Source organism: Lepus europaeus, chromosome 7, assembly GCF_033115175.1.
Source record: "Lepus europaeus isolate LE1 chromosome 7, mLepTim1.pri, whole genome shotgun sequence".
In the NCBI taxonomy this organism is placed as follows: domain Eukaryota; kingdom Metazoa; phylum Chordata; class Mammalia; order Lagomorpha; family Leporidae; genus Lepus; species Lepus europaeus.
In genome coordinates, this window is record NC_084833.1 from 60,303,837 (window position 1) to 60,321,373 (window position 17,537).

At 36.4% G+C, this 17,537-nt stretch overlaps 2 protein-coding genes across 2 annotated transcripts; one reads left to right on the top strand and one right to left on the bottom strand.

Moving 5' to 3' along the window:
- Positions 1-544: 544 nt before the first annotated feature.
- On the bottom strand, positions 545-1,483 carry LOC133764521 (olfactory receptor 52E4-like). Its single transcript, XM_062198196.1, has one exon. It carries the CDS (start codon positions 1,481-1,483, stop codon positions 545-547), a length of 939 nt encoding a protein of 312 aa, XP_062054180.1.
- Positions 1,484-15,135: 13,652 nt separating this feature from the next.
- Positions 15,136-16,787, top strand: LOC133763811 (olfactory receptor 52A5-like). The gene is made up of 2 exons (XM_062197548.1): positions 15,136-16,061; positions 16,757-16,787. The coding sequence occupies exons 1-2, from the start codon at positions 15,136-15,138 to the stop codon at positions 16,785-16,787; spliced, it is 957 nt and encodes a 318-aa protein (XP_062053532.1).
- The last annotated feature ends 750 nt before the right edge of the window (positions 16,788-17,537 follow it).

Sequence of the window (17,537 nt, forward strand, 5' to 3'; positions counted from 1 at the left end):
TTTCTCTGGTTTTGCTATCATTAGATTGTTGGCAATAGAGAATGACTTTGACTCCTTCTGAAACATAAATTAGAGATAAACACCATGCAAACAGCAACAACTCTGAATGAAATAAATATCACCTACATGAATGTAATATTGGCAAGCACATGGATAGTTGAGTGACATGATTACAAATGTTGATTCATGAATCAAAGATAAAGAATTGTGTGCCTCTAGAATCATATTTTTTGTCAAACCTTTACTTAATATTTACTACTGATGAAAAACATCGTTGGCTCACATAGTTGGGAATATGATTACACCTCTTGTACCTCACATTCTCAATCTTCTACAATCCTCTATGAGAAAAAAAAATAGCCATAGTCTATTGAAAGAAAAATGAACCTACTATAAAGGAACCTTTGAGTATGTGGTTCAGAGACCTTCGTGTTGCCTGAAGTAATGCCTGGGTGGCCTTTAATCTTTATAAATTTGGGTACCAAGAGAGATGTATGAGTTAAAAATAGCCTGAGAGAATTTATCAACTTTTGGTGATATTTAGTTACTCTTTCTTTACAAATACTCTCACAACTCCTTCCCGGATTTGTTTGGTCCTGACCCCATAAATAACTGGATTTAAACAAGGAGGGACAACCACATACAGATTGGCCAGGAGGATATGAATGTAGCGAGGTACATTTTTGCCAAACCTATGAGTCATGAAGGAGAAAAACGCTGGTGTGTAAAATGCTAAGATGACACACACATGTGAACCACATGTGCTAAGTGCTTTGAGTCTGGCATCTCTGGAAGGAAGGCGGAAAACAGCTTGTAAAATCTGGACATAAGAAAGGCCAATAAGGATTAAGTCAAAGATCAGGGCAGCAATGGTAAATAGACCATAGATGATGTTGGCCCTTATGCTAGCACAGGCAAGACGAGCAATCCCCATATGTTCACAGTAGGTATGAGGGATAATGTAGTGTCCACAAAAGGGCAGTCTTTTGAGAAGAGGGCAAAAGGGTATGACAAGGAGAACTGGCCTCCCCACGACAACAGACACCATGATGGCTACTACTTTGTTAGTAAGGATGGTGGTGTATCTCAGTGGGTAACAGATGGCAACAAAACGGTCAATTGCCATGGCCAGGAGAACAACAGATTCCATACCAGTGTAAGTGTGTATAAAGAACATTTGGATGAGGCAGCCTTCAAAACTAATTTCCCTGAGGTTGAACCAGAAGATGGCCAGCATCTTAGGAATGGTGGATGTGGAGAGACCTAGATCAATAAGAGAGAGAAGAGCAAGAAAATAGAACATTGGTTGATGGAGACTCTGCTCAGTCTTGATGATGCTCAGGATTGTGAAATTCCCCACAAGTGCTATCAGATAAACAACAAAGAAAGGGAAAGCAATCCAGATATGGAAAGCTTCCAGACCTGGGACACCAAGCAGAAGGAAGGCAGAAGGATATGAGGCCGTGTCATTGACAGAGAACATCCTGTAGAAGACTCTTAGAAGATTCTCTACTGTTTTCTTTAGAATTTCTGGAAAAACATAAGGGGATATATGGTAGTTGGATATCATTATTATAATAACATGTCAATTAAAACATCAAGATCACAATGGAAGGAAATTAGAAGAAAATTAACCACCAAAGACACTGAAGTCAAAGACTAACTGATTTAAAATCCCATGAGGATTGTAGAAGTTTATAAACAATCTTTTTTGGGCATAGGGTGATATAATTATTTATAGTTATCTTTAGTCTTTCTTTTGTAAAATACTCATCTATAAATACGAGGATCAACTATAAACCCTTATAGTAACCAAAACTTTTGGAACATTTTTAAATTACCTTGGTTTCTGAATTAAGTAGATACATAAAAGGAAACTCTTAAAACTTTATTCTTTTAAACAAGGGGAGGAAATAAAACTGGGAGCAAATCTGGATATGGTGCTTAAGAAAATACCTACTTACAAGGCTGTTTGCCTTTATTTATTCCTGTTCTTTAGTTCCTTTAATAAGAACATATTTATATCTATTTTTTATAAATGTGTGTGTGTGTATATATATATATATATATATCTCAGACTGCTATTATGCATTGGCTGATGGATCAGTATTCAGTATTTTTCCATTTTGTTGAAAAGTTGTGATCCTACATGCAAACTAATCATGCAAAAAACGTGAGATAATTGTAATAGAGGCAGAAAATATTTAATTAAAATCTGCATCCATCCATGATACTTAAAATAATACTTTCAGCAAAGAAGAGAAAAAAGAAAACTTCTGGGCAGGCACCGTGGTTCACTTGGTTAATCCTCTGCCTACGGCATCAGCATCCCATATGGGCACCAGGTTCTAGTCCCAGTTGCTCCTCTTCCAGTCCAGCTCCCCGCTGTGGCCCGGGCAGGCAGTGGAGAATGGCCCAAGTGCTTGGGCACCTGCACCCGCATGGGAGACCAGAAAGAAGCACCTGGCTCCTGGCTTCAGATCGGCGCATTCAGATCCGGCCGTCGCAGCCATTTGGGGAGTGAACCAACAGAAAGATGACCTTTCTCTCTGTCTCTCTCCCTCTCTCATTGTCTATAACTTTACCTGTCAAATGAATAAATTAAAAAAAGAAAACTTCTTCAATATGATAAGAAGTATCTATGAAAAACCTATAGCAGTTATCATATTGAACTATGAAACACTGGAAAGTTTTACCACAAGATTCAGAATAAGGCTAGAATATCAATCAGCACCAATTCTATTTGATATTTTATTAGAGTTCTTAGCAAGGTCAATATGTCAAGAAATAAATTAAATAATTTGAAACCAAACATTTAACCATCAATTACTCAGGTATATGAAATAATACTTCTCTATATTAGCAAACAGCTAAAATTAAATTTGCAAAAGTTTACAGTACCATTTATAATGTCATCAAAGCAAAGAACTTAGCTATAAGCATTTAAAATGATGAACAACAGAGAACTGCAGAAGTTCTCAAAATTTGTATATGCCATATACATAATTTAAAAGGGTAAAATATTTTAAAGTGTCAATTCCCAGATTGGTCAGCAAATTTTGAACACTTAAACCAATATCAAGAAATTGAGACTTATTCTCAAATAATGATAGGACTAAAGTCATTAGAAAACAATATGGAAATGGAAAGATACATATTAAAAGATTTCAAACTTATTTTGAAACCAGAGATATCAATGCAGTGTAGTATTCACACAATTCTCAAACTATATACATACATTTTACATGCCCAACATAATTTGTAAAAAAGGGACTAATGTAGTAATTCAACAGATAGGAGGAAATTTTAACAATGATAATTATGAGATTTAATATAATTATTTTTTAACAATATTGATTCCAGGGCCAGTGCTGTGGTATAGTGGGTAAAGCCACCTTCTGCAACATGGGCAACACTTATGGGCACAGGTACATGTCTCAGCTGCTTCACTTTTGATCCAGCTCCCAGCTAATGGCCTGGTGTAAGGAGCAGAATAAGTCTCAAGTGCCTGGACCCCTGGTGCCCATCTGGAAGACCTGGAAGAAACTCTTGGCTCCTGGTTCCTGGCTTTGGCCATTGCAGCCATCTGAAGAGTGACCAGCAGCAAGAAGATCTCAGTCTCTTTCTATCTCTCTGTAATTCTGATTGTCTAATGAATAAATAAATAAATCTTTGTTTTAAAAAAAGAAGAAAGTATACAATATCAGTTCCAACTTTACAATATACTTGTAAAATATTAGTTGTATTTCTCTATTTTTGTGAAGAAGTTCAAACTCTAGTATTACTGAAATCAAAAAAGGAGAACATCTTTGCCATTCAGTGGAAGGCAATAGTTTCATAGACAAATACAGAAAGCAATGAGCATAAAAAAGCTTCAGCTAGTTACTAAATTTTTTTTTGACAGGCAGAGTGGACAGTGAGAGAGAGAGACAGAGAGAAAGGTCTTCCTTTTCCGTTGGTTCACCCTCCAATGGCCGCCGCAGTAGGCGCGCTGAGCCGGCGCACCGCGCTGTTCCGATGGCAGGAGCCAGGTGCTTCTCCTGGTCTCCCATGGGGTGCAGAGCCCAAACACTTGGGCCATCCTCCACTGCACTCCCTGGCCACAGCAGAGAGCTGGCCTGGAAGAGGGGCAACCGGGACAGGATCGGTGCCCCGACCGGGACTAGAACCCGGTGTGCCGGAGCCGCAAGGCAGAGGATTAGCCTATTGAGCCGCGGCGCCGGCCAGCTAGTTACTAAATTTAAAAAGCGACTATTAAGAAGGCAATTTAAAAGGCAGAGAATGAGAGGAATACTCACAATCCTGACATAGAAAAAAAAGAATTTGTGTCAAAACACATAAATATGACTACAAGTAAAACACACACACACACACACACACAATAAACATTGGAAACGCATAAATAAACCTAAACTGACACTTAAGGGAAAAATAGACAAATGGCACCATGATCCTCAACAAAGAAGTTGTAAAAGTTGTTTGCTACATATACACATACTACCACTTACGCAAAATTTTAAGAATATGATTTAATAAAGTCTTTATTGCTGTGCACACCCAAGTCTGTGTGAATTGTTACCTTTTATACTACTGGCTCACCAATATCTTTCATATTCAGTAGCTTTTCAATTTCCTTCTTTCTTGGAGACTACTTTACTTCCTCAACCTAAACCTTAGTGAAATGTCACAATAAAATAGTTCTCACCCTAGTGATGCCTTTCTATTCCCAAAGCCAACACCAGCAAAGTTTTCTAAAGGAGCTGGTTCACCTGCCCCAGAATGCTTCCATTTTCACCTACTCTGACTGAAGTGCGATCTTTATATTCTAACCACCGCACTTCAGATGCAGTGCGTAAACACAGATGCTCCCTGGAGAGTAGAGATTCCCAGAGGCACTGAGCCTGATATGTAAATGTGGAGCATGGCATCATCAGTGATAGAGTTGAATGATTCTCAAGCTTGAGCTGATAACTCATGTCGCATGGGTTTATCTCTGTGCAGCAGAGGCTCTGAGGAAGACTTGCCTGCCTTGCTTGTTTTCAAGACTGTCTAGTTCTATATTCCCTGTTGACACCCCCAGGTGCAAATCCAGGTCACAAATAACCCAGGGAGATTCTATATAAGGGTTAGGCATATCATCCCAGCTGGCTAGCTGATTGGTTGACTGGCTAGCTTTCCTCTTCCCTCCCTTCATTTCTTCTTTCCTTTTTTTTTAAAAATGTTATTTAAGTTATACAACTTTCATACATTTCATTTATACAGAGTTAGGAACATAGCGACACCTCCCCCTTAGCCTCCCTCCCACCCATGCTCCAACTACTCCCTTTGTTTAATTCTTATGGTTGTTTATCTTATTTGTTTCTGATGAAATTCTTCTAAACTCACCTATTTCCTCTCTCACACCTAAGAACTAAATGACACTCAACCATAAATCCTGAAAATAACTGAAGCTCGACTAATATTCCTCATTTAATGGAACGATGTATACAGTACAGAAACCTACTTGAGGGGAATTATACATTAAAGAGAAGATCAGGTATTATGAACACAAATCCCATTTTTTCCTGATTCTCATTAAAAGTAAAATGAGGCTTTTGAAACCAGTGGGAAGGAGACAGAAATATAGAGAAAAAAGTGAGAAATATAGGAAACTGGCATAAAGAGGAGACTTGTTGTATGGGTTTTAATCCCATCTTCTCTACTTAATGACTATATGAGCGTGGGAAAGAAAATTAAATTGTATCTTTATTTCTTCACCTATAAACTGAGCTGAATAATATCTAGTGGAAAGCATTGCTTGGTTACAAATGCCTGTATGTATATAATTCTGAAATCATGTCATGATATAGAGTAAGAAATCTGTAGTGTTTGTTGATAATAATCTGAGCTCAGATATTCTACAGAAGTCCATACAGATTGAAGTTTTGCTAGAGATATCACCTAGAATCCAGAGTTACAGGGGGACAGTAAATGACAACTTCCTGGAACAGGCATTTGGCACAGTGGTGGGACATGCTCAAGCTGACTTCCCCAAATGGTAGAGTTAGAAATGTGTCAGGGGATTCCAATTCAATCCCAAAAAGGTGGCATGTAACAATGCCATCTCACTAGTCCAAGTGATCAATTTCAGTTCACAATTGATGACTCTGATAGGTCTAAGAGTCAAAGGGATCACACAAACAAGACTAGTGTCTGCTAATACTAACTGATAGAATAAAAAAGGGAGAGAACAATCCAACATGGGAAGTGGGATACACAGCAGACTCATAGAATGGCAGATGTCCTAAACAGCACTCTGGCCTCAGAATCAGCCCTTAAAGCTTTCGGATCTGGCTGAAGAGCACATGAGAGTATTTTAGGCATGGAAAGCCAAGACACTATGGAAGAAAAAAAAAAAAGAGGACCTAAATGAAAGATCTCTGTGAGCGAGATCCCAGTAGAAAGAACAGGCCATCAAAGAAGGAGGTACCTTTCTCTGAAGGGAGGAGAAAACTTCCACTTTGACTATGACCTTATCTAAATAAGATTGGAGTCAGCAAACTCAAAAGGCTTCCATAGCCTTGGCAACTCATGACTAGAGCCTAGGGAGATTACTGACACCATAAATAAGAGTGTCAAATTGTTAAGTCAACAACAGGAGTCACTGTGCACTTACTCCTCATGTAGGATCTCTATCCTTAATGTGCTGTGCTGTACATTGTGATTTAATGCTATAACTAGTACTCAAACAGTATTTTTACACTTTGTGTTTCTGTGTGGGTGTAAACTGTTGAAATCTTTACTTAATATATACTAAATTGATCTTCTGTATATAAAGATAATTGAAAATGAGTCTTGATGTGAATGGAAGGGGAGAGGGAGCAGGAAAGGGGAGGGTTGCGGGTAGGAGGGAAGTTATGGGGGTGGAGAAGCCATTGTAATCTATAAGCTGTACTTTGGAAATTTATATTTGCTAAATAAAAGTTTAAAAAATGAAAATGAAAAAAAAGATGCTGCTTGAGACATCTGCAACCTGTATCGGGGTGCCTGGGTCCAAGTCCTAGCACTGCTTGAAGCTCCCGTTTCCTGGGAGGCAACAGATTTTGTGTCAAGTCCTTGTGTTCCTGCTACTCAAGTGGGAGACTTTGGATTCTGGACTTGTGGTTTATTTCCAGTCCCAGATGTTGTGGGCATACAGGTTAGAGGGGGAGTGAATAAACAAATAGAACATATCTCTATGTCTGTCTCTGTCCTTAACAGCCATCTCTGTCTTCTAAGTAAAATGAAAATAAAGTTTTTTTTTTTGTTTTTTTTTTTTTTTAAATAAATGACTTCGGGCTGGTGCTGTAGCTTACTAGGTTAATCTTCCGCCTATGGTGCTGGAATCCCATATGGGTGCTGGTTCTAGTCCCGGTTGCTCCTCTTCCAGTCCAGCTCTGTGCTGTGGCCTGGGAAAGCAGTAGAAGGTGGCCCAAGTGCTTGAGCCTCTGCACCTACATGGGAGAACAGGAAGAAGCACCTGGCTCCTGGTTTCAGATTGTATAGCGCTGGCCGTAGCGGCCATTTGGGAGTGAACCAACAGAAGGAAGACCTTTCTTTCTGTCTCGCTCACTGTCTGTAATTCTACCTGTCAAATAAATAAATAAATGAATAATCTTTTAAAAAATGACTTCTTTCTACGTAGATTTATTGGAAATAGGGGGAAAAAAACTATGAATCTAACAAGCACTCAAAACATCAACATGATCACTGAGTAGAAGCTGTATAGTGTTCCCTGACATCCACAGTGGTAAATGATATTTTCTACGAGCTCTCTCTCTCTCTCTCGTGTGTCATATGTCATGTGTCAATAAATCTGTGTTTCTACTTACTCTATTTGGTATATTTATCTTTTTTGTATATTCTTTCACTAAATATCTTCTTCATAATTTCAACCTTACAGTAAATTTCTTACCATATTATAGAACATGCTCTGCTTCTCTCATACATTTGTGAGATTATTTCTGGCTAATAGTTTTTTGGTAAACTTTTCTTTTTGTTTTGGCCTCTTGCTAGAATTAGTGAACTAAAATTGAAACACTTGTATTAACTAAAATTCATACATTTATTCATGTTTCTTTAGTCTTTAGCCAATACATACATACAAGTTACGTCTCCATGGTATCCCTTTGCTTGTGACAGTCTCTCAGATTTGCTTGTCTTCAGTGATAGGATAGTTTTTAGGAGTACTTGTCAGGCATTAAGTAAAAGGTTCCTTAGCTGTGAATAAGCTGATTATGTTCCCTGTAACTAGTCTACTGTTATGTGATTTAGGGAGGAATATTAGTGAAGTATGTATACCATTGAAATGTTTTATATATCAAGAGTACAGAACTTATCACTTATCAAGCAGCTGAGGAAGAGTTTGTCAGGATGCTCTTCATCTCCCTCCTCTATGTTTACTCCTGTGATGTAAGTCACAATGGATAGCTAAAAATCACTCAGCAGGAAGTTAAGCTCTACCTCCTTAAGGACAAAATAGTCTCATAAAATCCTTGGAGTTTTTCTTTTTGAGAGCTGTGTCTATTTACTCCATCTTTTAGTTAATCATTGTGTTTTTATATCAGTATGGACTCATGAATATTTATTTTATATTTTAGGTTATAATCCAATACTGTTTTATTTTGTTAAAATATCTAGCCTTGGCCATTGGATATTCTTCCTTTTGGCTTCCGTGTTCCTTAAATATGTCCCCATATTTGTATGTTCTCAATTTTTGGGGGGAGGAAGCTTTCTTTTTCATACTACATATAGAATGTTAGGATCATTTTTGCTTTTATTGGTATTGAAAGCAAATTTCTGGATGCTGTATATGTTCATTTCTTCAAGATTGTCTTATATGACAGAGGAGAGAAATGCATGTATGTGTACTAAACCGTGTATATACTCATGTCTATAATTATTCATCTATCTATATATCTTAATAATCATATAGTTAATACTAAACTTAATGATTTTTTAATACATCACCATTTGGATTATTATAGTATTATGCCAGGCTTATCTGAAATTCTCACTCTAACAGTAAGAAAGCTGGCCCAACCATTTATCAGACATAGAAATAATTGTTCAGTAGCAGTATGCATATGTAAATGTTAGAATAGCTAACTTTTAGCCCCATGGGGGGTGGGAACGTAAGCCACTAAAGTACGGTGCTTGTGTATATTTAGTTTTTGCTCTAGTATCACAGATTCCACTGATTTATGTTACTTTTGTTTGTATATCTGCCTTCCATCCACTCTAGTGAAATTTTATTTTTTGCTCAAAATGCAAGTACACTAAGACACTTTTTTAAAAAGATTTTATTTATTTGAGAGGTAAAGTTACAGACAGTGAGAGGGAGAGACAGAAAGGTCTTCCTTCTGTTGGTTCACTCCCCAGGTGGCAAAAAGGGCCAGAGCTGTGCCAATCTGAAGCCAGAAGCCAGGTGCTTCTTCCCTGTCTCCCATGCGGGTACAGGGGCCCAAGCACATGGGTCATCTTCTACTGCTTTCCCAGGCCACAGCAGAAAGCTGGATTGGAAGAGGAGCAGCTGGGACTAGAACTGGCACCCATATGGGATGCCGATGCCATAGGCGGAGGACTAACCTGCGCCACGGAGCCGGCCCCATGACACTTTTGTCATATTTTGCAATCCATCATTGGATATCTTTATATCCTGCATAATTTTTAAATGTACATACATTGAGATCAGTATACCATTCCATATTTCAGAGATAGTCACATTTCATTACCTCATTTTTTTTCTTGTCCCTCTCCTGATGATATTCTGTCATTATTTGTTTTTCAAGTCCATTTTGTTTTATAATGGATGTGACACTGAATGTGTATGCTCTCTGTTATTCTGAAAAATGAAGGAACTAAGTGAAAATCCAGCAAACCATCAGGAATTTAAAGACTGTGGTGCACTGAGGGCACTTTCCCCAAAGGCCAGGAACAAGGCAATATTTTTTTGTGCAAACCCTTCATTCATTATTATATTGTGCTTCCTCTCCAGAAAATAAGGCAAGTAAGCACCTATATATTTTAGCAATAAATAATTAGAAATTAAATTTTAAATTTCAGGTTAAAATATAAACTAAATAGTGAAGTGCTTAGGGAATAATTCTACATAGGTTATGTGTTTTTAAAAGTTATTTTATGTGTGAAATAATTAATGAAAAAAATTACATTGATAGTAATGAATCAAAATTGGATAAGACTATGAAAGACATAGATGCTTTAAGGAAGAAAGTTTGAAACAAACCTTGAAAGATGTGTGATAATCCATTTGCTGAAAGCAATGAAATGAACTTTGATTCTTAATGCTTAAAAATATAATGGATTAAAACAAGATATGCTTTGTCCTTGATCCTGTAAAACACACCTTGGAGACTAAGATTAGGGCAGTCGTTGAGAATGTGAGTGGCATACATGAAGATATCTTAACTTTTGGCTTTACTGATATTTACAGTATGGCAGCCATATGTTGTGTAATGTTTATTGGATAAATGTATTAATAACAATGGCTTTAGCTTAATATCAGTCATAAGTTATACTGCACTGGAAGACACTTGAAGTCATTGAAATATATATGTAAGGTAAATTCATGTTCAAATATTTATCAAATTTTGTGATATACCAGTTCAAAAATGTGTGAAAAATAATTAGAAAGACAGAGGAGGGGCAGTGTTGTTCCATAGTGGGTAAAACCACCACCTGCAACACCTGCACCCCTTTTGGATGCTGTTTTGTGTCCCAATTGCTTATGGCCTGAAAAAAAGCATTGGATGATGCCCCAGGTGTTTGGGCCCCTTCCACCCATGTTGGAGACATGGAGGAAGCTCCTGGCTCCTGGTTTCAGCCTAGACAGGCCCTGGCCATTGCAGCCATCTGGGGAGTGAGTGAGCAGATGCAAGTGCTCTCTCTCTCTCTCTCTCTCTCTCTCTCTCAACTCTAACCTTCAAATAGATTAATTAAATAATCTTTAAAAAAAACATGAAAGACAGACTTTTTGTTATTGATGTTGGGGAAAACACTATTTTGTTTTTGTTTATTTTTTCTTTTGCCAATTTTCCCATTCCCTAAGTTTTTTGCTGTTATTGTTTTGCTTGTATTTCTGTTATAGGGCAGTCAGTAAATGAAGATAAAATTAAGGTCTCATATGGGATGAGTTACTTTAGGGGATAGCAATATTCTATCTCTAGAGCACACCAATCTCCTAAGGGAAGGGTCTTAAACATTATAAACTCGACGTCAGTTATGGTCCTTGCTGGCCTGAGACTCACATGTGGCCCATGCAAGCATTTCAGCATTGTTTTCCAAAGTTCAGATTTGTGTGAGTATTTTAGCACAAATATACGTAGTTTAGATATCCACCATTCCACGAATAGATCCTTACTCTAACAGAAGATAATCAAGAGAGGTGATTATATGAGAGGTTAAGTACGCAGGTAACAGTGCTTACTGATGAGCAATGAAGACAGTGAGGATCAAAGTATACATAATTGTGCTGATGCAATAAAGAATATGGGTTCTGGCTTTTGTCCCTTCTCTTCTGACACTGCCAAGGTGGGATCAGAACAACAGAAACTTCTTGAATGTGAGAGACAGTATTGAACAGAAACTGTGTAATGTCTCTTAACCGCTGAAGCAATGGGCTCACATCATCCTTTAATTTACCAAGTCCATGATAAAGCTGTTTAAATTCATAGACTGTAAAAATTGTACGCATGAAACCTCTTTTTGTTGGAGTTGCTTTTGACAATTACATGAGATAGTGCAGGCTTTTTCATGGTAAGCCCTCAATGCCACAGGGTTCTTAATCCTGTGATTAAGGTTCTTAATCCTGCTGATGTTTGAAATATAGCCCTATAGATTATAGTTTCAGACTGCCTTCAAAGCATTAGGCAAGTGTTGAAATTATGAGATCTTGTAGAGGCAATTTGCTTATTTCTTTCTATTTACACTTCTTATGTCATGAATATTATGGGGTGGGAATGTTTTGGATTGCTGTTGTTTTTACAGCTCTAAGCCTAAGAACATTGCCTCACAAATAATGCATATGACATTTCTTGCATTTCAGTTGAATAAATCTATAATTCTTTGAGCAAAATAATTTAAAGAACAATCCTCAATGACTCCTGGTTTCTCTTCATCATTTACAGATGTAGAGATGAAAAGCCAGGACAGACATTCCTATTGCATCAGCACAATTGTTTACATTTTGTTTCCTCACTATCTTCATTGCTCTTCATTAAGCATCATATATTTATAAGTTACTGCTCTACAAGTGTAGCCTAGGCTTATTTTTTTCTTTTATCATGTACCATTACATTTGCATTTATGTTACAAGCATGATCATTAATAGCTGATTTTAAGTAGCTATCTTAGAACTCAGAGACTTTGTCCTGTTACTTATGTACATGTGACACAAAATCTCATGTTGGGGGTAAGTAAACTCCATGGATATTTCCATATTATTTTTATTGAAAATATTTTAATTTGGTGTAGCTTCACTAAACAATAGAAAAAATGCATTGGGTTTGTATCCTTCTTTTCAGCACATCTATCATAAACTTCAGTATATCATAATGAAGAAAATTCCCAAACCCTACAGCTGAGAGTTTGCTATTATTAATATTTGTGTAACTTAGTATAAATTCAATGTAATTCTCATAAACTAGCTTGTGCAAAGATGCCTTTCTCCCAGTAGTGGCATAATGCCAAATATCTAGAAGCAGTGCTGCATAGTAATTAAAGATAAGCTTGTGCTAGACCTGACCCCACTGCTTGTTAGTATTGAGATATGTCTAAGAGATTTGACCTTCCGGTGGTTTGCTTTTATCAGCTATACAATGGATCATGACCAGGTAAATAGTAAGTAACCAAACCTTGTGAAGTACTTTTAAACCAGGTGTATTCTGATTCAACATACAACATATTATAACATTTGTAAAAATTACATAAAATGCTAAAATGTTTTGCTAATGGCTCTACTCATGAAAAGAATGGATAATAATTTATTTATCCAATCCAATGTATCTAAATCATACTCTATCACCAGTGTATTTTAAACATTTTATGGAAATACAGTACATATACCAAGAAATGCATGTAAGTATATAGATAAAAGAGACTTTTGTCATCTGGTCAAACTCATAACCAATCCCCAAATTGAGAATAAAGTGTTACTAGTACCCTGAGACTCCTCACTATTCCTTTCATCTCAGTTTCTCAATATAAATGCCAGAAATAAGAGAAAACATGTGATATTCGACTTTTTGGGTCAGGCTTATTTCACTGAGTATAATGAGCTCCAGTTGCCCATCTTTCTACCTTCAGACAGGTTCAGTCTAAGGAAGATTCCCAGTCAGTTCAAATTGTATGCTAACAAACTCTTTTTCTCCTCAGCTTATATCTATTCACTTCCTTAGTACACAGTTGACTTAAACCTTCAGGTGCTTTGCCTTTCACCAGTATCAGAAAGCTTCCAACTCAAACATTTACTTGATATTGGCTTATCAAGCTTATTAGTAGGACACTTCTAATCTTTGTGAATTTCATGGGACAGATGGGGTGATTAAATTATTTGCCTATGATTCCCAAATGATTATGGAACCAAGTAATTTGGTCATCAAATTGAAAAGCAGGTGATTGTAAGCAGTCAGAGAGGAATTTAACATTACCTGACAGCCCTTTCATACCTGGCATTTTCCTGGGAAAGATAGCGGTTTCAATTTTAAATAGTCAGAAAACACATTGTATTTCTGACATTATGAGTTAATTAATTCTGAAAGAATCTGTAAAACAATTGAAAGCATCTTAATGCAACAAAAACCAAACCAAAATCTTTAAAATATTTATGTTTTCTTTTTAAAAATTGAACCATGCTTGAAATTTTTAAGCATTTATTTTATGCTGAAAATGTAAATGGAGATAGTTTTTTTACAATTTGTTAAATTTTAATTTCAGTTGCATTTTTCAAGAATTTATTTTTCTGCAAGCACATACAAGTATAATGTATTATGGTTTATATGATCTCCTAACAATACAAGTCAGACACAAACACAAACTATCTGGAAACTATAGGCTAATTTTTAAAAATATAACGTTCTTTGAATCCCATTCTCTTAAATTGTCAGAGGCTGTAGAGTAATCACAAGACGATACAAAGAACAGCGAATGAAAAATGAAAGAAAGGTCAAAATATATGATAATTTTATTTGGAAAGTGTTTGAGGAGACTATAGCTGTACAAGAGAGTAAATGTTTGATTTTGTTTATTTTATATTAGAATATTTTATATTAGAATATAACTTAAAATTCATCCTTATATGTTTAAAAAACCTTTTATGTCATTTTGATTAATGAAAACGGTATAATTCAAATCAATATGTAATTTATGATTCTTTGAAATTTAAGAAGATAAAAACTTAATTAAAATGGGATTATTTGGGCTGGCAATTGGTGTAGAATTCAACATGCCACTTGGGATGCCCACATTGCATATCATTGCCTCCACTACCCTTCTGATCCAGCTTTCAGCAATGTGTACTATGAATAGCAGAAGATGCTAACTCAGCATTTGGGGTCCCTCCACCGATGTGGGAGACCTGGGTTGAGTTCTACGCTCCTTGCCTTGGACTGACTGCCTCCCCCATGTTGCTGTACTTCCCGAGTGAGTCATTAGATGAAATATATCTACAGCTATATCTATATCTATATCTATATCTATATCTATATCTATCTCTATCTCTATATCTATATCTAGCTCTACCTCTAGCTCTAGCTCTCTTCTCTCTTTATCTCTTTAAAATAAATTTTAAAATTAAAAAAATTAATTGGATTATACATTATTTGGAGTAATCACAGATATATTTTGTATTTCTCCATGTATGCTTTATTTAAGGAATTTAAAATAGCATGGTAATTCAATTCACAAAAAAAAAAGTCTCTTAAAATTGCAAATAAGCAAGCAGCCTCTTAAGAAAATCAGACTGAAGTTTAGCAGTAGAGGAAGGCAGCAAATAATATTTCACCAAATATCTTCCTGGATCATCTTGCACATGAATTCTCCGGTTTTGTATTGTTTCTGATTAGATTTGAAGTTTGAAGGGATTTGCCATTATTGCTCATTATGCCACTTACCAATGGCACCTGCTTCAAGCCATCTGTCTTCACACTAACTGGAATTCCTGGCCTTGAATCAGTGCAACACTGGATTGGGATCCCGTTCTTCATCTCATTTGTCCTGGCCATTATTGGAAATGGGCTCCTCATCATCATCGTTCGCACCGAGCGTGCTCTCCATGCGCCCATGTTTATCTTTTTAGCTGTGTTGGCCACTACTGACCTAGGCCTGACCTTGTGTATTACCCCTAAAATGCTGGCAATATTTTGGCTGCAATCAAGAGAGATTTACTTTGACTCCTGTCTGACCCAGATGTATTTTACTCATACTTTCCAGTGCATGGAGTCTGGTATGCTTTTGGCCATGGCCTTTGACAGATATGTGGCTATCTGTGAGCCCCTGAGGCATTCTGCGATTCTCACAAAGAAGGCGCTGGTGAGCATCGTCATGGTAGTGACCCTCCGGGCATCTGTCATCATCACCATGTGTCCACTGCTGGTCAAGTTGCGCCTGGAGCATTTCCGAACCACAGTCATCGCTCATTCTTACTGTGAGCACATGGCTGTGGTAAAACTGGCTGCAGACAATGTCAGAGCCAATAAAGTGTATGGGCTATTTGTGGCTTTCTCAGTCCTTGGGTTTGATGTGATCTTCATTTTCTTGTCCTACGCCTTTATCTTCCAAGCTGTTTTTAAATTACCCCAGAAGGAGGCACGGTTCAAGGCATTCAACACATGCACAGCCCACATCTTTGTCTTTCTCCAATTCTATATCCTCACGTTTTTTACATCCTTCATACACAGATTTGGCTTCAATGTTGCTCCTTATGTGCACATTCTATTGTCCAACCTTTACCTGCTTCTTCCACCCCTGCTCAACCCCATCGTCTATGGAGTGAAGACGAAACAGATCAGAGAGGGAGTTCTCAAAATGCTCACTCCCAAGAGTTAAACTGACAGGCCCTCCAACTCCTCATGCACGCTTCATAATAGTATGTGTAGCTGTTGTCATGCAGAGTTGTACAGTGATAATTTTCACAATCTTTTCATTTCCACAGGAAGGAATATATTTTATAAATAAAATTACACGTGTTCAAAGGCAATTTTATAATTTTTTTCTTCAAAACTGATCATGATTTCAATGAAACTTTAATTTACAGCTTTTATTATGTGCTTAGATATATTCTACCCCTGAAGTAGCATCAATTTGCATAATTTTATCCTCAATTTTATGCTTTTTATAAGCTATGACTGTTACCAGGCTTCTCCCACTATCTCCCACTAGATTCTAATGTATAGATGCACAGTGAAATTTATATTTTAATTATTTAAAAAGTCTCATTTCTGTATATCCCCATTAATGTGAACTAGAGGATGGAAGATTAATATCTCTCTGTCTCTTTCTCTCTCTCTCTCTGTAACTTTGTCTTTTCAAGTAAATAAATAAATTTTTTTAAAAAAAATAGGCATTATTCTCCATCTTAATATTTGACACTTCCAAGTTTGAGGGCCAGGAAAAGGTAATGAGTTCAATTTTGCCATGTTGTTTTGAGATTGTGGTAGACTACACAAGTACATGTTTAAATTAAGACATATGAATTCAAATGTGAAACTCTGAGGATAGGGAGTTGGTTTCTGAACCATTTATGTAGAGATTAAACTTGAATATGTGTAAATAAGTATGGTGAGCTGAAGTCTAAAACATCAAAAATCAAACTTGAAAAAAAGAATTTGTATTTTTCTGAGGATTCATAGCTCAATCTATGTTCTAAAATGGTTGCTCCATTTTACATTCATTGAAGCAATGTCTAAAGGATCCAATTTTGTCACATCTCACATCATTTGTTGTAATGTACATTGTTTATTACCATAGTACTACTGGAAAGTAAAGTGGCATCATTGTACTTTGGATTTGAATTTGCCTGATGAGTAATTATATTGAGGACCTATTCATGTGTTTATTGGTAATTTGCTTATCTTTCTTAGAGAAAAAAACTATTAAAATCCCTCACCTATTATTAATGGAGTTAATTAGCTTTTTATTATTTTATTATAAGAAATCTTTGTATAATATAGATATGATTATTTTGTCATTTGATTTATAAACATTTTATCCCATTTAGTGAGGTGTACCTTCACTTTCTTGATATTACTTGCATAAGTTTAAAATTTCAATGTAGCCCTTTTCTATAATTGCTTGTGTTTTTCTATAATATCTAAGTAACCATCACCAATTGCAAAGCCTTGAATATTTACTTCAATGTTTTCTATTGAGAGTTTTACAATTAAGCAAAAGAAATCAAAGGCGAACAAGTAAGGAAGTAATAAGTAAAATTATCCCTGTATGCAGATGACATGATTCTATATAGGGAAAAACCTAAAGACTACCAATAACTGATGAATAAATTA